Source organism: Protobothrops mucrosquamatus, unplaced genomic scaffold (genome assembly GCF_001527695.2).
Source record: "Protobothrops mucrosquamatus isolate PMUCROS unplaced genomic scaffold, P.Mucros_1.0 scaffold1, whole genome shotgun sequence".
NCBI classification, from domain to species: domain Eukaryota; kingdom Metazoa; phylum Chordata; class Lepidosauria; order Squamata; family Viperidae; genus Protobothrops; species Protobothrops mucrosquamatus.
Genome location: NW_015386388.1, coordinates 5,137,708 through 5,160,263, shown reverse-complemented (window position 1 = coordinate 5,160,263; position 22,556 = coordinate 5,137,708). Strand labels below are relative to the sequence as shown.

The 22,556-nt window shown below is 38.0% G+C and overlaps 1 protein-coding gene across 1 annotated transcript in view; it reads right to left on the bottom strand.

Moving 5' to 3' along the window:
- Positions 1-1,238: 1,238 nt before the first annotated feature.
- Positions 1,239-22,556, bottom strand: part of P3H4 (prolyl 3-hydroxylase family member 4 (non-enzymatic)) — a 27,777-nt gene continuing 6,459 nt past the window's right edge. The window contains exons 3-9 of the mRNA XM_029287362.1: positions 7,921-8,070; positions 5,805-5,976; positions 4,721-4,849; positions 3,879-4,024; positions 2,714-2,797; positions 2,178-2,322; positions 1,239-1,361 (exon numbers count right to left, since the gene is read on the bottom strand). Coding sequence (XP_029143195.1) covers positions 1,348-1,361; positions 2,178-2,322; positions 2,714-2,797; positions 3,879-4,024; positions 4,721-4,849; positions 5,805-5,976; positions 7,921-8,070 — 840 coding nt within the window. The 3' untranslated portion in view covers positions 1,239-1,347. The remainder of the gene's footprint in view (positions 1,362-2,177; positions 2,323-2,713; positions 2,798-3,878; positions 4,025-4,720; positions 4,850-5,804; positions 5,977-7,920; positions 8,071-22,556) is intronic.

The window sequence follows — 22,556 nt, the reverse complement described above, 5'->3', positions numbered from 1 at the left end:
CCATATTTCTGCATGCTCACTTTTCATGTTTCTTGTGTAAGAAACTGACTCCTACTTTCAGAGGAAAGTTCTGACTGTTTGAACTTTATTTACTTAAAAGGAAGTTAATCTTTAATTTAGAATGATTTGCTCCCTGGACACAAAAGGGAAAGTAGTACACACAAACACACACACACAAACACACACAAACACACACACACACACAATTTTTGCAAAGGTCCCCTATCTGGTCAGTCTCCTATCCATGTGAACCTACATGTGAAAGCATGTAACTGTGCTTGTGTGTATACACACAGATCAAAAGTTGCTCCAAAGAAATTTAGGGCTAGGACTACAAAATAAATTATCAGTTAAATTGCTAAGTACTTTAGTCAAGTAAAATAATATATTATAACATTAATTCATTTCTGATATGCATATGATGACCATTCTATTTTTTCACACCAACCACTCTCATATGCAGAACCACATAAACCACATTTACACCTCCCTTTTTCCAACAGTAACAGGAAAGACAGAAAATGATGGTAAGATGGGAAGGGAAAAGAAAGAAAAAGAGAAGATCAAAACTGCAGAGGGGAAAGATCCTGTCTTCCCAAAATAAGCCCTTTCAATAAGGCAGGAGAAAAGAAGGTATGCCATTGCTTTTGTCTGAGAGCAATTATAGTGTGAATGTTTGTGTGTGTTGTCTAGGGACCTATATTGTTGTTGGCTCTTTTGTGTTTGTAGCCCACTAAATTGAGTATAGTGAAAAGAATCCATGACATTGCAGATAGATTATAACTTCTCTGCTGTACACAGACTTAAAAGTTAATTATTGGGATTGTCCTCCCTTTGGGCAAACAGGGCATTTAATCCCACGAAAATCTGGAATATGGAAAATCCAGTTATGCACACACTACTTGTGGATGCTTTCATAGATGAGTAAGAACTTTGGTTCCCAACATATACGAGGTCACAAAGCAGAATATATAAAACCAGAAATAAGTGCAGCATTGGCGTTTTCTTAGTCCTTTGTGTTGAGATTTTTTTTTTATTCCAAACCCATTCACAGTACTTTTTAGAAATGAGGTTCCACTGGGAAGTGGGAAGGTTCCCTGGATTAGCTTAGAGCTGTTCTTGTTTTACCAATCCACTTGCAGGAGAGGAAGGAATATTCTGCACAGAGGTTCTACTGGTGGAAATTTCCCAGTCTTTGGAGATATTAAGGTACGTGAGGTTCCAAAGGCACAGAACATGTTGGAATCATATCAAAATGCATCTTGCCAGTTCAAAGTCTACTTTGGTAGGTCCAAGAAATCAACAACGCCTCCCTTTCATCTGCAGATATTATGGGAAGCATATTGCTCAATCAAGTCTCTCTGTGAACAAAGAACAAAGGAGATTAAAATATATTTTTGCAGCCATTCTACAGGGACAGTGTGTGAATATCTTTTCCAGGCATTATCCACCACTGGATAATCAATGAAAATCAATGAAAATCAATAAAAAATAATAATAATAATAATAATAAATTTAATTTATATGCCGCCCTTCTCCCAGCGGGACTCAGGGCGGCGCACAACATATTTAAAACAAAACATAAATACATTCCCCCCCGATAAAACCGAATTAAATCAAATTTTAAAGTTGTGTCTCTGTCAAATTGTTAAAAGATAAACCCCAAATAAAATCCTCCCTAGGTCAGNCGACGGCACCCTGAGGAGGCCCACTCTGTGGGAGCGTACCGGTCTGAGGGAGGGGATCTGCGGCAGAAGGCGGTCTCGGAGATAACCGGGTCCTATGCCATGAAGCGCTTTAAAGGTGGTAACTAACACCTTAAAGCGCACCCGGAAGGCCACTGGCAACCAGTGCAGCTCGCGCAGCAGCGGTGTCACATGGGAGCGAACTGCATTTGCTCACTGCTGCCTCCTGCATTCACAACAATAAATTGCAAATTACAGAACATTGAAAGAGGAAGAAGACAAGAGGAGAAACATACATGAAATTTGAAAAAAAGTTAAACTGAGCTCCTGCAGCCAAAAGGTCAGACAGACACACTTCAATATAAGCAAACTAAAGACAGACATGCAAGGGAAATGAGACAACAAACAGTGATGAAACCCAATGTAGGGGATACAGGCAAGAATGAGCAATGGAAAGTGAACAATCAGTCCTTCAGTTTTGTGATCAATTACCTTCATCGCCTTTGTCTCCTTTTGATCTGGGCTCCTGCCACCATTCAGACAAAAACCCCTCTTCATAGTCACCAATGTCTTCAAACTCGGCATCAGATGGCAATGCAGGTTCTTTTACCCCATCGACTCTTTCATCGACCTCTCCCTGAAGCAGGACAGAAGAACTAGTCAGAAGCAAAGCAATCAAGAACCTAGACTTTTCCATCTTCTGCAGATGGACTATTTCAGATGGACTATTTGGTACAGAATCCAACATTACAAAAAAATAACCATTTGCAAGTTTCTAGGCTTTATTCCTGAAAATAGTGGTATGGGTAATGCCAGGTAGAAGCTCAAAACCCCGATGGCAATCCTTAGGTAGCCAAATCTTTTCTTTCCAGCTGAGAAAAACTGAAAATAAAACATTTCCCTTTTGTCTTGCAGATTTATCTTGTACTTGCCATCCTCAAAGTAAATTAGTGGGGCAAAGTTGGACTAAAGGAGACAAAAGCTAGCTCTTAATTTATCACATTTTTACCTGTCTCCCAAGTTCTCACCTCATCATCTGGCTGGAGATATTGCCTGGCAAACTCCAAGAGTTTCTTCTGTGTGGATGTCCAGTTATGGTAATGCAAGGCCTCCTAAGAATATCAGAGAGAAAACAATCAGCCAGAACAGGTGAGAGAACAATAAACAATATTTGTACTTTATACAATTGGAGCCTGTGTTGGTGCCAGCTACAATCTACCAAGTACACTCAAGCATGCAAACACTTGTCTAGGCTCCAAGTTAGAACAGCTCTAGACATTACTGCATCTGCAAATCATGTGGTCAGAGGGCTTGGACACTTCCAGTTGTAAAGCTGCAGGAGCAATGAGGTCATTGCACGAGAAAAAGTAATTGAATAGTTAGGAATGCATCTAACATGCATCCTCCTGACAAAGTTTCCATTTGATATAGCTGTATCAATATGGAACAAAAAAATGTGAGGCCTTGGCAGACCACATTTGCTGCCAATTACTGAAATTTCAGTATCATTTTTTCTGTTTATCTCAAATTTCATATTTCCCACAAACTATTAGTCTTCTTTCCTCTTGAGTGATAATCAAGTAATCAAACTCTTTTCGCTCACTTCCATCCTCTGGTACCCTTGCTTCTCTTTGTTCTGCTGTTGACTGCCATTCCAGCAATTTTCAAGAGCTCTTTGTGACAGGGGCTTGTTTTATTACAATAAGAACCATAGACAATAATGGCACTACAGGTTATAAAAATTATCCAAAATCCAAAGGGGTTACTCTAAGCCATACTGGACTTACTGGACATACTGTTACTTTGCTTTATCCCATTGAGGTACAAAGACATCAAGCCCCAATATCAGAAACTAGAAAATGTGACCCGCAACATTTATGCGGCCCTCCAACATTTCTGCAGACTCTCAATGCTTCAATCTCTCATCCTTCCCAGCCCCCATTGCATCCCTTTTACAGATTCTCAAATAACTAGATGGGAAAGCTAATTGTTACAAGTTCAGGAGAGAGGTGAGATTGATACTAGTTTTTTCCCCCTGAGTTTGGAGCTATTTCTTTGACAATCAAGGGGGAAAAAATCTAGAAAATCATATTGTCCCTGGGATGCTGTAAAAGGGTCCCACAGTACTGCAGCCAAAATATATAGCCAAAACAATATAGTAATTTTTAACCCAACCACCATTCCTGTTCGTACTGATCGTGGGTTGAAGTCGTCCTCTTCCAGATGCCAACGTTCACGGTAGAAACGATAATAAACCAGGTTTTGCTGCATGACTTCATCTCCAGGATCAAAGAGCATGTAGCTAGCTACACTCTGTACTGCATTCTTAATATCATTCACTGCGCAGAGAATAATACACCAGATTAGTGGGAGAGACACATCTTAAGCACAACATGAAAAAAAGGAGGGAAGGAAAAAAAAATCAGGAAAGATAGCTTTTCTCCCAAACAGTAAGTCTTTATAAATATAGCCTGAAAGTAATATTAACCTCTATTGGTCTTATCAAATTTTAATCACAATGTACTCAAAAAATTGCTGCACTTTCTTGAAAGAGAAGAAAAATGATTTAGTCTCTGTTTTTCCAGGATAGGGGCCATGTGGCCATCGAGAAGTTTTGAACAAGGAAAGGGGACTAGTTCACTAAGAGAATTTTTTTTTTACAAGCTGAAAAAACAGGTCTTATCTTAGGTACAGCTAGAAAAACTTTGAAATGTCATTGTCAGATAGCATAGATGAGGCCAGATGAAAAAGCACTCTGACTTTTTGGTTTCCAAGCCCCAGGTTTTATGTTCTTGCTAGAGACAACATTATGTTGTTCAATTTGTAAAACAAAAACAAAAAACAAAAAACCCCAAACCTAGAAATTCTTCTACTGTAGTAGGGGATAGGAGGCAAAGGAGGAAATTGGAAAAATGTCTACTGTCCCATCCTATCTCAAACCAGTAGATTTTGACCCAATGCTTCCACAAGATGGCACTGCTTCAAATCCTACCCTCTCCTTAAATCAAGCCTCCAAAATCAAATCAAGAACTCACATTTGTAGTATGCAAACTGAAGATAGTGATACATCGTAGCCACAAATTTCTCGACAAAATAGCCACCTACATTTGGGGTCAGGTCAACTTCACAGTCCACTTTACACTGCAGGACATAAATGAAATGATCTGGGAAGGAAGAAAGAAAGAAAGAAAGAAAGAAAGAAAGAAAGAAAGAAAGAAAGAAAGAAAAAAGAAAGAAAGAAAGAAAGAAAGAAAGAAAGAAAGAAAGAAAGAAAGAAGGAGGGAGGGAGGGAGGGAGGGAGGGAGGGAGAAAGAGAGAAAACCAAGTCACTAATCCATCAGCACCCCTAGCGAAACAGCTTTTGCATCCCAGTTCCATTCATATTTACATGGATTCAGTGATCAGCGTATTCAATAGGGCTTCCTTATAGAAGCAGCCATAATTTCTTGTTAGCTTCTCCAACAGATTTGATGTTCTCACTAAACTTATTTCCAGTATTTCCAAGTTCTTTTTATACTTTTTATACATATTAATATACTGACTCTTATAAGACAAGATTGCATTTGCACACATTTATTAATATTATGAAGTTATCCCATTTTTTTGTCAGTGAATGCAACTGACCATTCTCTTCTACACAGTTGATTAGGGGTCTTGTTTTGGAAGTGAACACAAGGCTGTATTTATTTACAGAAAGAGGTGCTAGGACTGGTAAGGGAGAATTAGTAATATTTCAGAAGTACCTCTCTGAAAAAGCAACAGATCAGGAGGGATAAGGGAGTACTGGAAATTTTGCAGATATGAAGATGATTGCCAAGGTCAAAACAAACAATGCAAATTTTTAAAATGTATATCCCTGTTTGAAAACAACTCTATATGCAAATGAACTAAGAATGCTGTAGAAGTGGAAGTAATTCTGCAGTATCTCTTTTAGTCTGCAATAGCTCTATATACTAAATCCTGCACCTGTGAAAATCCTTGTCCCACCCAAAACCAATTAAAATTAAGAGAAATAATTTTATTCATTTGCATAATTGACATTTCAAACTGTATACCAGCAACAAAATGGACAGTGGATCAGCATACGTATGATAGCTGATCTGTCCCTGGTGCCCTTACCTGCTATGGCTGGATAGAAATCCTTAAATTCACAGAGCTCATAGCTACCCTCACAGCCAGCTAGGCAATTTTCATAGGCCTCGTAGTATTTGGACAGTCCATGCTCCATGTCAGCAATGCTACTCCTAAAATCTCCACTATTGTAAAGCTTCACTGCTCTGACAAAAACCGTCTGCAAAGAATAAATTGAAAGTAACAGGTTGAGTATATAGATTTATGTTTTTATTTAACTCTTTAATCTTAAATTTAAATTAATAATTTCCCCCTTTCTAGTTCCTGCATTTCTTAAATTGACTTAACAAAGTCAATTTATTAACTTTTTAAAAATGCTGACAGGCTACACAAGGTTGCTTCATGGGCCACATGGAAAACCAGCAGCCCTCAGAACAATTTGCAGGAAAACCAGTAATTGACATTATCTAATCCCTTCTACTGATCATCAGCACCATAAAATTGAATTGATTCATCCCTTACAGCAGCATTCCCCAACTTGGTACCATTTACTTATGGTGACTGCAACTTCCACAACAGGAATTGCAATTCCAGCTCTTTTGGAGGACATCAGGTTGAGGAACGCTGATATGGAGTAGAAGACATCAATTTAGAAAGCAAAGATTACTAAAATGACTTTTTCATATAGTACATGTGACAGAAAGAAAAGACATACAAAAAAGAGCATTGAAGTGTAACCCTCCAACACCAGTCTGTTTCATGTTTAAAACACATTAGGCTTATCGTTACCAGGTTTTTGTTGATTTTGTTTGATGATTGCCACAACCTTCTTTTTGGACTCTAAAAGATTTCAGGCAACTTCATATGCTGAAGAAGGAGATTCTCAAGCCCCTAATCAGTTGGGTTCAAAACTGGGCATGAGAAAGAATCTGTATTTGTGATGTTGGTTGATGGTGTTATTGGGATCTAGATATGGGGAGTGGATTCCTATTAGACCTATTGACTGCCTTTGATACTATCAACCATGAAATCCTTCTAAACTATCTGTAAGGACTGGAGGTGCTATGTTTGAGTAGTTTCACTCCTTCCTTTGTAGCCAGTTCTAGTTGATGGGTGCAGAGGAGAAGTTGGCCCCAGTGGCTTACATGTGGAATACATATAAGGCTTGATACTGTTGCCACTACTTTTTAATGTTTACACAAAGTACTTGGGATTAATTATCCATTAGTTCAGGTGAGGTATCATCACTCTGGGCCACTCTAAAAATGCAGCTGAAATCTCATTCCAATATCAGAAAGTTCCAAGAGTATAGATAGATAGGAACAGGCTGAAGTGAAATCTAAATATGTGCAATTACTATTTCTTCCATGCTAGCTCTGATAATGTTGCCTGAAGGGATGGAATTACTCCTAGAGCATGTCCATGATTTAATGGTCCTTCCCACAACTACTGCTAAATAGTTAGGTGGAGGCCATAGCCAGAAGGCATTTTACTAACCTACCTGAAATAGCAGAATCTCACAATTTTAACCTATCACTACCTGGTTGGACTATTGAAATGTGCTCTAGACAGGTTTCCCTTTGAAAATGACACAGAAACTATTACAAAATATAGTGATCCACATGCTAGCTTACAGCTAGACTCTATAAGCATATTACAACTGGGCTCTGAGTCAGTAGCTTGCTTCGGTTTAAAGTAATGTTGCTCTGAGTGCTGTTCTTAGATTATCAAGGCCTATATGGTTTCAGGGCCATCTCCTTCAACCAAAATGAACCCATTCAATATAAAACTCAGGAATTTTCTTTAGTAGTTCTCCAGTATTGTGAAATTAGGTGGGCTGAAGCTGGAAGGAGATACATCTCTGTTGTGGTTTCCATTTTGTAGTACAATCTTCCAATGGATATTACACTTACCCCAATCTGCTGATTTTCTGGTAGCAGATTAAAAGAGAGTGCTTCTAGATACCATTATATTATTATATCATGGATATTTAATAATTTATTAATTAGTTGACTATGGCAGTCTAAAACTAACTAACTAGCAAAATATTTACTACAAAGAGACCTGCAGACCCTATAGAGCTAATTGATCTCTCTTTAAAGCTTTCAACTGTAGCCCCATCAGGGGGATAAATTTTCCTCTCCATAATACTCCAAATAAGTACCTCATATGGTTGTGCTTCCAAGTCTACAAGGTACTCATCTACATCCACCATAGTCTTGTAATAATTGAGGTACTTTTGGGTCATCTCATGCTTGGGATTCTTCTGTAGGAATGTGTGAGCAGCTGATACAGCTTTCTCAACCTTATTTGCCTGGAAAAAAAGTATATATATATATAAATAAAAAAAATAGAAAGCAGGACTAGGCAGACTTTAGGCTTCTGGAACCCACTTTATTCTTTTGTTTCCACCAGAACTCAGTAGAGTCTATTGCAAAAGCATATGTTTAGAGTTAAAGAACTTTAATTGAAAGTGCTTTTTCTGAGTTCCAGAAACCTAATTGTTCAGCACAAATATCCACTACTGGTTACCACAAGTATTTTAGCAGCAAGCCATGTGAACTCACAAATCAATCAAATGATCTAGGCTTAGTCCAGTACACACTTTGTCTGAATATCCCAATGAGAGTAGAGGAGCTTGCTTAAATAAAATGTATTTAAAACAGAGATATTAAGTTGCTTTTAATAATTGCAACAGCTATGAAGATACACATTTAATATATCATCATCATCATCATCATCATCAATCATCATCATCATTATTATTATTATTTTAATCAATTAATTAATGCACCTGAAATCTCATTCAAATATCAGAAAGTTCCAAGAGTATAGATAGGTAGGAACAGGCTGAAGTGAAATCTAAGCATGTGCAATTACTATTTCTTCCCTGATAGCTCTGATAATGTTGCCTGAAGGGATGGAATTACTCCTGGAGATGTCCATGATTTGAGGGTCCTTCCCACAACTACTGCTAAATAGATAGGTGGAGGCCATAACCAGAAGGCATTTTACTAACTTATCTGAAATAGCAGAGTCTCACAATTTTATCTTATCGCTACCTGGTTGGACTATTGAAATGTGCTCTAGACAGGTTTGCCTTTGAAAATGACACAGAAACTATTACAAAATATAGTGATCCACATGCTAGCTTACAGCTAGACTCTATAAGCATATTACAACTGGGCTCTGGGTCAGTAGCTTGCTTCGGTTTAAAGTAATGTTGCTATGGTTTAAGTGCTGTTCTTAGATTATCAAGGCCTATATGGTTTCAGGGCCATAATAATAATGTTGGAAGGGACCTTGGAGGTCTTCTAGTCTAACCCCCTGCTCAGGCAGGAAACCCTATACCATTTCAGACAATGGTTGTCCAGTCTCTTAAAAACTTCTAGTGTTGAAGTATTCACAACTTCTGGAGGCAAGTTGTTCCACTGATTAATTGTTCTAACTGTCAGGAAATTTCTTCTTAGTTCTAGATTGCTTCTCTCCTTGATTAGTTTCCATCCGTTGCTTCTTCTCCTGCCTTCAGGTGCTTTGGAGAATACAGCTTGACTCCGTCTTCTCTGTGGCAGCCCCTGAGATATTGGAACACTGCTATCAGGTCACCCCTAGTCGTTCTTTTCACTAAACTAGACATACCTAGTTCCTGCAACCATTCTTCATATGTTTTAGCCTCCACTTTCCTAATCCCCTAATTTCAGAAATGAAAGTTTACCTTGGGCCAGTTAACAGGATTATTGTGAGGGAAAATGGGAGAATAGAGCACTATATGCTGCCTTGAGCTGCTGGATAAAAATGCAAGGATAATATTTTGTTTCATACCTCACAGTTTAATCACTGCCAACTGCACATTCAAAAAGTGAAAAGTTGACCAGATTTGCATAAGGTATGATCCATTAAACTGAGCTTAGCCTATTAGCCATAGGCTTACATAAATAGGTCATTTTTGACTGCTGTCTGCAACTGTCAAACATTCATTTAATCAATGAATCTCTCACACTTTGTGCAATTTTAGAGAAGGCCTTTTATATTCATCAAGCTGACTTTCATCCCTCTTCCACCCTCATTCGCCTCTTCTCTGAAATTGAAAACAGAAAATAAAATTGGAGCTATGTATGCATACTTATGTCAATTGCCTTGACCTTTTTGATTCTGGTGAGATAGACATGTAACACTTATAAAGCTATAGTGGGATCAACAGCTGGTAGATGCTGTGTTGCTCTGAATAAAATACTCAAAACAAGAGGTTATAAAAATATAAAAGGGCAATTCAGAATGATCAGGGGACTGAAATATTAATATTGAACTTAAGTTTAACCTTATCAACTTTAATAAAAGGCAAGTGAGTGGGACAAAATGCTGTAAATCTGCAGTATAGAGAAATAAGGAGGGAGAACCATAATATTGGAATTTTGGATTCAAACAAGAAGGAGCTACGGTATTTAATTTCTCAGAACCATCTAGTCAGCAAGTGTTTAACCAGCCTATCTAACCTACAGTAATCTGGTTTTGTTCTGATTATATCAACACCTACTAAAATTTCAGTAGCAAGACAAGTAGATTTTAAAAGGAAAAAAGTCTTTGTTCTAATTTTGGGGATTTTCCTAGAGATAATCCTCAAATATTATTTCTTTTTCAGGTGAGCATTGGCATTATACTCTTTCTTTAAAGTGAAAGACTGCCAATCATTGCAGGCATAAGAAACCTTTAAAGGATATTACAGGGGATCTCTTAAAAAGATTGTTGTGGGAAAAAGGCAAGTAGGAAGATTTCAAAAAGACGACTTGGCTGCAGCCATCCACTGTTCCTATTTTTTAAATAATATTTAGAGATTTGTTTATTTATATATCATATTTTCCAAAAAATAAAAAAAGATAGTGCAGGAATTTTGAGGTAAGTGCCCATGGAAACCTAACTATAACTTATAAATAATTATATATTATAGTCCGTAATCAAAGTTGAGCACACTTTTAACATAATTAAAATAAAATAAAATAAAACATTGAAAAAATAAGATACAATATTGAAATAAACTTCAAGAAACATTAATTTACAATAAATAAATGGATAAGAGTACTGCACTGCAGATTATTGAAAACAAACTTAGTAAAATATTTACATTTAATTTCATCCAGTAACCAATGCTGAAGCACAATTCTAAAATAATTAGAATTAAATTATAGACATCTGAAAAGATTGAAGAGCATGAAATTAACAGAGTAACACAACAAATCTAAATGTACAATAGAAGATAAAACTGAACAATACAAAAACTGAAACTGAAACTGAACAAAGCTTTAGAACCTGATGGCATGTCTACAACAGGGCTTTTCAACCAGTGGTACGGGTACCACCTGTGGTACATTGGCACCTGGCAGGTGGTACGCGACCATCCTAGAAAAGTGGTAGCGGGGGAGGGGAATGAGCTGAACCGGTGGCAGCCCCACACAAGCCTGAGCGAGAGACGGCTGGAGCTGCAGGGCTGTCAGGGCTCAGTGGAAGCGCCAGGATCAGCGCCAGGCTCCAGCTGGAAAGCAGCACTCATCCTGGCACTTCTGCTGAGCCCAGAAGAAGCGCCGATCAGCTGGAATGTTGCAGCATCTCCAGGGTCTTGTGATTTACATTCAGATGCTTGGCACCTGATTCATATTTATGACGGTCACAGTGTCCCAGGGTCATGTGAAGTGACCAAAACCTGCTGCAACCACTCAGCAGATGGGGGGAATAAAAACCACCCCCCCACCCCCACTGCCAATCCTCAACAGAAATGCTCACAACAATGAAAACCTCGGACAGGAGGAAGAGCACCGCCAAGTGGGCAGGCAGGTGTCTTGCTCAGCTGTGGCTTGGGGGGCACTTTTTTCAGTGCCATTGTAACTTCAAACAGTCACTAAGCGAACTGTTGTAAGTTGAGGACTACCTGTACTTCATCACTTTTTTCCTTTTTGGGGGGGGGTCATCAAGTTTTTGACACCTTGCTAGGCGACTGGTGGTACTCGGATGTTGCCATATCCTAAAAGTGGTACAATGGGTGAAAAGGTTGAAAAGCCCTGGTCTACAATATACCACAAGAATTGTCAATACATTTTGATTAAACCGGTAACCCAGGCAATAAATTAGATACAGCAACATGATGAAGGAAAGAACATTTCAATCCTCTGAGCTACAAAGTGGGGAACAACTCAATTCACCATATAGACCTATTTTCTTATTAAATGTAGATTTTTTTACAGTGATGCTTGCAGAGAAGAAATGATATTTAATTGAATTGGTACATCTTGGTTAGATTGGAATTGTTCCAAAGAGATGCAAGACATACTCCATTAGAAATATCTTGAATGTTATTGACAAACAAGAAGGCAACAATAATGTTATTTAATGTGAAGAAAACTTTTGATAATTTGGAATTGGTCTTTCATTCTTACGATTCTGAAGAAAATGAATTGTAGTTCAAATTTATTTCATATGGATACAGAGTATTTATGAATGAAAAAAACCCCAAGATGATTGTAACTGTGCAGGAGGGGTATTACAAAAATATATCATAATGAAGAGGTGAAGTTTGTCCTCTGTCTCTTTCTTTATTCTTATCAGTAGTCATTGGCAAAGAAGATGTGTAAAGAAAACAAAATTTCAGGAACTAAATTAGCAAATTAAGAACATAAACTAAAACTATTTGCAATTGACATTGCATTTACTGTGATTTAGCCAAAAATCTGATTAATAATAAAGATTTATTTAAAGATTTTCTCTTCTAAATGATTCCAATCAAAATATAAAATATGTGACTGGCAGAAACAATTAACAGACTTTACATGGCGTAGGTAGTAAAAGAACAAGGTGGCCTGGTAGTCCTAATTTCAAATTATATTAATTACTTAATCAAAATTACAAATTGGATTATATCACTTTATTATTAATTTATTTCTATTGAGAAAGCAGATCTCTCAAATGATTTGCACAAATAAATGAGGATTTTTATTTATTTATTTATTTATTATTTTAATTTGTATACCGCCCTTCTCCCATAGGACTCAGGGCGGTTCACAGCATATTAAAAACAAATAATAAACACAAAGTACAAAAAATTACAAAATACAAAAATACAGAAAATAAACCCCGATAAAAGCCGAATTAAAACCAAATATTACAAGCTGTGTTTCCAATTAAAATACTNGGGGGGTAGTTCATTCCAGAGGGTGGGGGCACCCACAGAGTAGGCCCTCCCCCTGGGGGTCGCCAGCCTACATTGCTTGGCCGACGGCACCCTGAGGAGGCCCGCTCTGTGGGAGCGTACCGGTCTATGGGAGGGAATCTGTGGCAGAAGGCGGTCTCGGAGGTAGCCAGGTCCGATGCCATGGATCGCTTTAAAGGTGCAGACGAAAACAGACAGCTCATATGAGATTATACAATAAGCAGCCCATTGATCATTTGGAATAAATACAGAAAAAAATAGCAGAGACTTAAAACATCTAACCTCAGGACTAAGTATTTATTTTCATAAAGAGGAAAGCACAAAGAAATTCACTCAGTGGAAAGATGGCAAAGATTGCAATATTTAATTGCTGACAAAATGAAGATGAAATTATTTTCTCTTTAGACTAGTCATAACTAACTGACTGATTTCAACAGTTCCCAAAGAATTAATAAAAAAGGGGACCACTCAGAGATTTGACTGAATCTGAAAAATCTTATAACACAAAATTTGGAGCATTTACTGAACCTAATAAATAGTAAAGAACTATTTAATAATAATATTTCCATCAAAATCATTCTGCTTTTCTAGACCTCATTTGATAATTATTTTTGCCTTGTTTTGCCTTATTTTACTTTTATTTAAAATGTAGAATTTAAACATAATAATTGATATACAATAGTGAGATTTTCAAAGGAAGAAAACATTAAATTTATACTAAATATTATACTGATATATTTATTATTGCTGATATATATTGCTGATATATGCTGATATATTTAGTATTGATCACTAAAATGAAAACTCCTGAAAACTGAACTGTCAGGAGCAACTATCATTGCTTTTTCATATGTTGTGGAAAATTTGAAAAGCTCAACAATTTTGGAAAATGATTTATAAACAAAGTCTAAGAGCTGAATTTCCTTTCCAACTTATTTCTTAATTAAATATTGCTAAGCAAAATATAACATATGTGCCAAATGCATTTTATATGTGTTTGCTGCCACAAGTACATTTTATGCTTCTTATTGGAAAGTATGCATAATTCCTTTGTAGATGAATGGCTAATTAAGGTTATGGAAGTATGCCTTAATCCAGCAGTCCCCAACCTTTCTGGCTTTGTGGACCGATGGGTGGGGGGGGAGACGGGATAGTTCCACGCAAGCGGTGGACGAGTGTACACAGTTCCATTTGTGCAAGCAATGTGTACGTGTACCCACCCCTTGCACAAATGGAGCTGTGCACGTGCTCGCTTGCTTGCTACTTGCACAAGTGGAGCTGCTCATGTGTGCTCATCCACCACTTTTGCAGCCCAGTTCCAAACATGCCACAGCCCAAGGGTTGGGCCTTGATCCAAAATAACTTCGTATTCAATCTGGCACAGACTTTAATTCAATTTGAAAACCATTTTTGAATTATACTTCTATATATGGGCTTGTACCACACCCCAAATCTATGTTTCTCTTAACGTAAAGTCTTAATATGCTAATGTTTCAATGATCTGTTAAATAACAGTGGATCTTCGAGGGTTTGGACAGAAGGTAACTATAATTCCTTATTGTACTTGTATGATTTATACTAGTGAAAAGTGCTGTATTTGCAGTTTTTCAAAATTTATATTCAGTCACAAGGAATATTGGCTGGCAGGGATTAGAAGTGGCTTCTCTCTCGTAGCCCCTGTCCTGTGGACATTCTCTCTTCGGAACTGAAGATGACCTCGATTCTGTTGGCCTTTTGCAAGGTCTTAAAGATCTGGTTTTGTGCTGGGGACTGGGATCCCAAGTGCGTGAAGAGCCTGTTTCTTCAACTAGACAATTTTTGTTGGTTGCCATATATTTATTTTTGTACCATGTCACAATTATTTCTACGGTAATTGTTTTATGACTGTTCACTGCCTAGAGTCACTTGTTTGAGACAGGCAGCTATAGAATTGAGAAATAAAATAAAAATATCTTAACTATTGAAGTATTGAAAATTTTTATGTAACAAATCTAATTCTATATAATTTCATGTTTGCACATATTCACGTTGTACAAATTAAATTAAATTGTGACTAGGTTTCTAAGAATTCTAAGTGATGGCTGCTGGAAGATAAACAGTAATAACTTAGCACTATATTTCTATACAATCATCATTTTACAATTTTGTCTGCAGGGACCACAGGAGTTCTGTTGAACTGGAACAGCATATATACCACAGTAAACAGAAGGATAAATAAACTAAAAAGGGGAAAACTAGGCTACAGGTAGTCCTTGACTTATGACAATTGAACCCAAAATTTCTGTTGCTAAGTGAGATAGTTGTTAAATGAATTTTGCCAAATTTTACAACCTTTCTTGCCACACTTGTTAAGTGAATCACTGCAGTTGTTAAGTTAGTCACATGGTTGTTAAGTGAATCTTGTTTCCCCTTTGGTTTTGCTTGTCAGAAAGTCACAAAAGGGGATCATTGTGACTCCAGGACACTGCAACAGTCCTAAATATGAGTCAGTTGCCAAGTGTCTGAATTTTGATCAGGTGACCATGGGGTTGCTGCAACATCCTAAGTGTGAAAAACGGTCGTAAGTCACTTTTTTCAGTGCCATTGTAATTTCGAATGCTCACTAAATGAACTGCTGTAAGTCGAGAACTAAGTACAGACTGCTTTGTGGCATACAACGATGTTGATCAAACAGACTTTGGCAACTTAACTGGAGATCATTCCTAAGAGGTCTGCTTAAGACCAGAAGAATAAGACTGGCATCTATTATGCACTGCCTAGTAATTAAATGGTGTGTAATTAAACCTTTGCATTAGCTTGAATAAACAAGGTAGTGAAGAAGGATGTGGACTATTGATTTAATTTTTTCCTCAGGGACACTGGAGTAAAGTGACCATAAGCAATATACTGCCTCCTTCCTTTGAAAAAATAAATGGGGGCAAACACAGATTCTCAGAATGCAGAATTCAATATGTAATAGTAATACAGTGCAATACGTTCCAGGAACCATCCTGATACTCTGGCCTTTTTCACCAGCTGACTTGTTTCTCCATTAACACTGAGAACCTCTGAGGCAGTATCATGAGTCAAAATATCTATGACTGAAGTCATCTGCCTGCTACCAAAATTTGCTTTGCAGCCTCTCCTAGACATGTTGGAGAAATATTTGCCTCTAATGAATTATCTCACCAGTAAAGCTTCTCCAGCCCCCACCAATGTCTGTTTCTGTCATCATCGTTTAGAATTTCAGGGTGCTATGCTCTTTGTGGAAAGGAAGGCCTGTGCCTGGAAGTCTCTCATCTGCTCCAGGCAAAGAAAGAAACTACTGTCCTCAGTAGAGCAGAGCATAGAGGCAGCCTTCTATCTGCTGACCTGTTTTCCGTCAACCATGCAGGGAGGCTGGGAAGGGTTTTGTAAACACGGTATGTGCACATCAGTCCTTCCTTAGCTATCTCTTCTACTGAAGTCCTAGTCATACCAATATTCATGGATTTCTTGACAACAATTGATGTCAAAGGTGATGGAACTAGAAATATATCTCAATCATTGAGACTTCCCTTAAGACCACTCTTTTGTAATCATGGTTTTGAATTCCTCATCTGAGGGTGGCTTCCTAAAACACTGTAGGACTGTCATGCACCCAACCTATCATGAGGCAAAGTTTGAGTAAAGGATACTAATTTCAGGGTATGGCTGAAATTACTACTTTTCTAAGATAAAGCTGGGCATCAAGATCTTTAAAGGTAATATGGGTCAGGTTTTTTTAAAAAATTAAATATTTTAATTTATTTCCTTCTCTTCCCTCCAGGCATTTAAAAAATGTTCCTCTGTATTGTTTTAGGTGCTTTAAAATGCTTTCCAAACATTTTAAATACCTTCTTCTATCTTGTATTAGTCTGCTTTTTCCTCCCAAATTCATCATTATGTGCATTCAACAGATTATGAACATGGCGAGAAAGCCAAATAAATTTACCTTTTATTAGAATGACTCAGTATTAAACCACAGCTTTGAAGAAAAAAGGAGACATTTCCCTCTTTGTATATTGCAAAATGTGCTCATATATTTATATGAGTGTATGGAAATTTTATCAAAAATATGAAACAGAGGTTCTCTGTATGGTCATAAACTAGACCAGTATTGTTTAACATAGTGCTTCCAGATGTCTGATGCTTCAATTCATACTATTTTAGTAGACATGTTGCTGACATTCATGAAGTCCATAGAAATCTATTTTAAATTTTGAATGTGTATCAGCATGGTGCTTGTACTCTGGCTTGTAGGACATGTATGTTGGCTTGCTAGACAATTTCTAAATTAGAGATCCTGGCTTGCACAGAATAGCATGAGCATGCATTAGGTTTTGATAGTACTTATTACATACTGGCCAAAAATATGCCCAAATGTATCAGCTTTGTCCTTACAACTAGTAGGAAACACTATATGTGGATGGTTACTATTAAGGCTGGTAACTTAAATCTATTCATTCTATTTTCAAAAAACATTATGTGAAAGCATTGACTGACCAAGGCGTGACAATTAAAGATATATCTAATGGTGGCACACTAATATATACCTTTGGCAAATATCTGGCTAGACAGCTGTAATATGCTCTACTTGGGGCTGCACTTAAAAATTTCTCAGAAAATATAATTGGTACAAAATACAATGGCATATGTATATTCTGGCTCCTAGCGTTCAGAGCATATGACTTATTTTGCAGAGCTTGCGTTGGTGGACAATGAATTTCTGGATACAAAATAAAGTGCTGGTTTTGATTGATATTATCCTTTTGCAGTTACCTGCATGATCATCTATTCCAATTAACACTAGTGTGACTTTCATGTCAACAAGAGAGAATAGTAGAACCAATGCCATAGCACAGAAAGCTCTCAGAGATTAAGATAGACCCCCCCTTTGCAGATGTTCTAAAAATGACTGAAGACATTTTCTGAGAGTCTTTCCCTGATTTTAAAATGTAATTTTTAGTTTTCATTTTCATATTTTTGTGAATAGAATAGAATAGAATGGAATAGAATAGAATAACAGACTTTGAAAGGACCTGGGAGGTCTTCTAGTCCAACCCCCTGCTTAGGTAGGAAACCTTATACCATTTCAGACAAATGGTTGTCCAATTTCTTCTTAAAAACTTCCAGTGTTGGAGCATTCACAACTTCTGAAGGCAAGTTGTTCCAGTGTTTAATTGTTTTAACCATCAGGAAATGTGCTTTGGAGAATTGCTTGACTCCCTCTTCTTTGTGGCAGCCCCTGAGATATTGGAACACTGCTATCATGTCACCCCTAGTTCTTCTCTTCATTAAACTAGACATACCGAATTCCAGCAATCGTTCTTTATATATTTTAGCCTCCAGTCCCCTAATCATCTTTGTTGCTTTTCTCTGCACTTTTTCTAGAGTCTCAAGATCTTTTTTACAGTGTGGGGACCAAAACCTTAGGCAGTATTCCAAGTGTGGCCCTACCAAGGCATTATAAAGTGGTATTAACACCTCACGTGATCTTGATTCTATCCCTCTCTTAATGCAGTCTAGAACTGTGTTGGCTTTTTTGATAGCTGCAGCACACTGCTGGCTCATATTTAAGTGATTGTCCACTAGGGCTCCGAGATCCCTCTCATAGTTACTACTATTGGACAAGGTACCACCTATACTGTACCTGTGCATTTGGTTTGTATTGCCTAAATGTAGCTTAATTTTTTCACCATTGAATTTCATTTTGTTAGATAGTGCTCAATGTTCAAGTCTGTCAAGATCCTTCTGTATATTAAGTCTATCTTCTGGAGTGTTGGCTATTCCTGCCAGCTTGGTGTCATCTGCAGACTTGATGACTTCCCCATCTATCCCCTCATCCAAATCATTGATGAAGATGTTGAAGAGTACTTGGCCTAAAACAGAGCCTTAGGATACCCCACTGCATACTTCCCTCCATGTAGATGCAATTCCATTGAGGATTACACCACCATCTGGTGATGATGTTGTCTAACCCATATTTTTCTATCTTAGAAGGTTTTCTATCTAGTAGTAGGTTGTGGTCTACTTTATCAAATGCCTTACTGAAGTCCAAGTAAATTATATCAGCATTTCTCTGATCCACTAATTTTGTCATCTTGTCAAAGAATGCAATAAGATTTGTCTGGCATGATTTGTTTTTGACAACCCATGTTGGCTTTTGGTTATGACTTTGTTTGCCTCTAGATGTTCACTGATTTGTTGCTTGTTTGCCTCTAGGTATTCACTTGATATTCGTTGCTTGATTATCTTTTCTAGAATCTTCCCAGATATTGAGGTCAGGCTGAAAGGTCTGCAGTTTCTTGGATCTATTTTTTCCCCTTTTTTGAAGATGGGAACTACATCAGCTCTTTTCTAGTCCTCTGGTAGTTTCCCAGTGCTCCAGGATCTTTGAAAAATATAGTTCAGTGGTTCTGAGATCACGCCTGCCAGTTCCTTCAGAACCTTGGGGTGTAATCCATCTGGTTTGATGCTGTTCTTATTTTTATTTATGAAGTTCTTACATTGTTTGTATCCTTGTACTGTTTTATGAGACTTTCAATAAGATTCTATGTGAGCACTATCTGATAATTTTAAACTGTATACCATAAACATTGAGTAGGAGCTTTTTTTAAAATTGATGTACTCAGCATTAATATTGGCTGTGACAAACTAAATTATTGCAGAAGTGTGGTATGCTGATAACAAAGAATGAAAATTAAGAATGGAACTCTCAGCATATTGTTTTAGCTTTCCCAATCATAATATAGACAACCAGTTAGTAAAACTGAGAGCATTTACTGCAAAAAGATGGAAGAATTATTAAGAATATGTGAAAGAATGCTTGTTTCAGTATTTACATTCTCAAAATAGTCTCATATGAAGTGGTTATTGTTGACTGGACTAGGGCCAGAATCTGGAGTAGCAGAAGAGAGGGGAAGCCAACCCAAAATCACAGATTTGTTTTTCCTTACAAGATCCTTACCTGAGATTCTCACCTCACTGAGATCTTCACCTAACTGAGAGCCAATTTGGCCTAGAGATTAAGGCATTAGGCTAGATTGCAGGAGATTGTGGGTTCAAGTCCCACCTTAGCCATGAAAGCCAGGTGGATGACTTTGGACTTTACATCCCAGGGTTGTTTTGTAGAGAAAGTAGGAGGAATGTGTATTGGATATGTTTGCTGTTTTGATTATTTGTAAAAATAATGCAGGCAGGATACAAACGAATAAAATTAATGAACGCTCTTTTAGACAATGCTAAATTGTCCCAAGTGAAGATCCTATATAGTGCTGTCATCCACAGCTGATCATTAGTACTCCACTGTATGTTTACAACAGAGCCAATTGAAACTGGATTAATCTAGCCAAAGAGTTTGCCTGCATGGATCAACAATCATGTATATTGACAACAAATAATACTCCCATAGAGAGGAACTGTATTTCGCTGAGAGGTGGTGAGGCTACAGATATAAATGATCCTGCAACTCTAGGCTTAATCACTGAACATTTTAATGAATCATTTAATGTTTTATTGCTTTCTATGTAAGTCATAGGTTTTTATTTATTGTTGCAGGATAGAAATATGCTTAATAAATAAAAGATAAATCAATATGGAAGACTGACATGTCGAATGGAGTAAATGATAAAAAGCCCGAATTAATGAAAGAAGGAAATAAGTTTAAAGAGCAAAATTTGAAGTGTGGATAGGCATAATAGAAGCAAGGATGGCTTAGGAAGATAAGAAAGCTTGGAAAGATATAATAGATGTTTTAGTGTAAGCTAAATTTACTGTATTTCCTTTTTTTATCTCATGCCTTTAATTTATTTTGCCTACTAATTCTTACTGTCTTGCTGTGATTTGAATGTTTACCCCAAAAGGGAACAGTGGTCTCTCTCTCTCCCTCTCTCTCTCTGTGTGTGTGTTTTACACAGAGGAAGAAAGCAGAGCGTATCACAGATTCCAGAACTCTTTAAATATATAGTTTATATTAATATCCTGTAAACATATAAACTCTTTGTATACTCAACTTATGACTAGGAGGCATAGCAATTCAAGTAAAAATGATGGAGAGGGGGAATGCCTCATTTTCTTTTAAAGTGAGAATTTCCCCTGGTTTAGAGATGAGTCTTTTTCACCTGAAAATTTGACATTTCAAACTCATTTAAACCTCAATAACTTTTTTCTATGGATATTAATCAATGCCCACTGACACATAAAATATTAAGAATGTCTCCCCCAAAATTTGTGTAAGTTTAAAACTTTTAGAGCTAGCTATGGGATATTTGTATTGTTATGGCTAGGCCCTACCAAAAGTGGCCCACTAGGTCTCGCATGGCAGCAAATGGCTTTTTACCCATTTAAAGTCTAAGACAGTGGTTCTCAACCTTTTTAATGCCGCGACCCCAACCGGTCGTAAGTCGAGGACTAAACCGGTCATAAGTTGAGGACTAAACCGGTCGTAAGTCGAGGACTACACAACCGGTCGTAAGTCGAGGACTTTCCCTGCCCGGGAGCGCCGTGCATGCGTGGTTCCGCCCCCTGTGCCGGCCGAGGCGTAGCTGGCAAGCGGCAGAGACGGAGCAGGCTGACCACCAGCTGGCCCAGCCCAAGGGAGGTAAGGCACCTGCCGGAAAAAGGGGGGAAAAATGGTGGACAAAAAAAATGGCGGACAGCCTTGCTTGGCGACCCCCGTGAAATGGTCGATCGACCCCAAATGGGGTCCCGACTCTATTCTGGTCTAAGAATAGATTGACATAGTTTCAGCTCCAAAACCTCTAACCTTGTTTGACTGGATAAAACTGCAGCAGCCTTATGCCCACAAGTGCCAGCTATCCTGAGAGAAACTTTGGAGTTATCAGTACTAGATGGTTTGACTACTCTGTCATCCATATACCCACATCGGATGACTGATTTGCATATCAGGCCTGCTGTAGACATTCACCAGAGTTTCCTCTAGCTTTCTCCTGCCCACACATAGTTCACCATCTTTCGGGTTCCTCCACACACAGTCATGCTTCATCTCCCAGATAGGACAGGTGAGATGGGACGGTGATGTGCCCTTTTCACTAGACCAGACTAGAATCAGTTTGATCTAGTGGTTAAGGCCTGAGCCTAGACAGCAAAGACTGTGAGTTCAAGTATTTTATTTATTTATTTATTTATTTATTTATTTATTTATTTATTTATTTATTTATTTATTCGATTTATATCCCGCCCTTCTCCTTACCGGACTCAGGGCGGCTGACAGCCTTATAAAACCAATGTTACAATAAATACCTAATTTAAAACCGAATTAAAAAGAAATATTTGCTATGGCCTATATAATTAAAATTTCTCTTAAAAACCCCACTAAAATTCCCTAGGCCAATCCCGTTTGTTGGAAGAGCCATGTCTTTAGGGCGCGGCGGAAGGAGGGGAGATGCGGGATCACCCGGATCTCTGGGGGTAGTTCGTTCCAGAGGGTGGGGGCTCCCACCGAGAAGGCCCTCCCCCTGGAGGTCGCCAGCCGGCACTGTCTGGCTGACGGCACCCTGAGGAGACCCACTCTGTGGGAGCGTACCGGCCGATGGGAGGTAATCTGCGGCAGAAGGCGGTCTCGGAGATATCCAGGTCCGATGCCA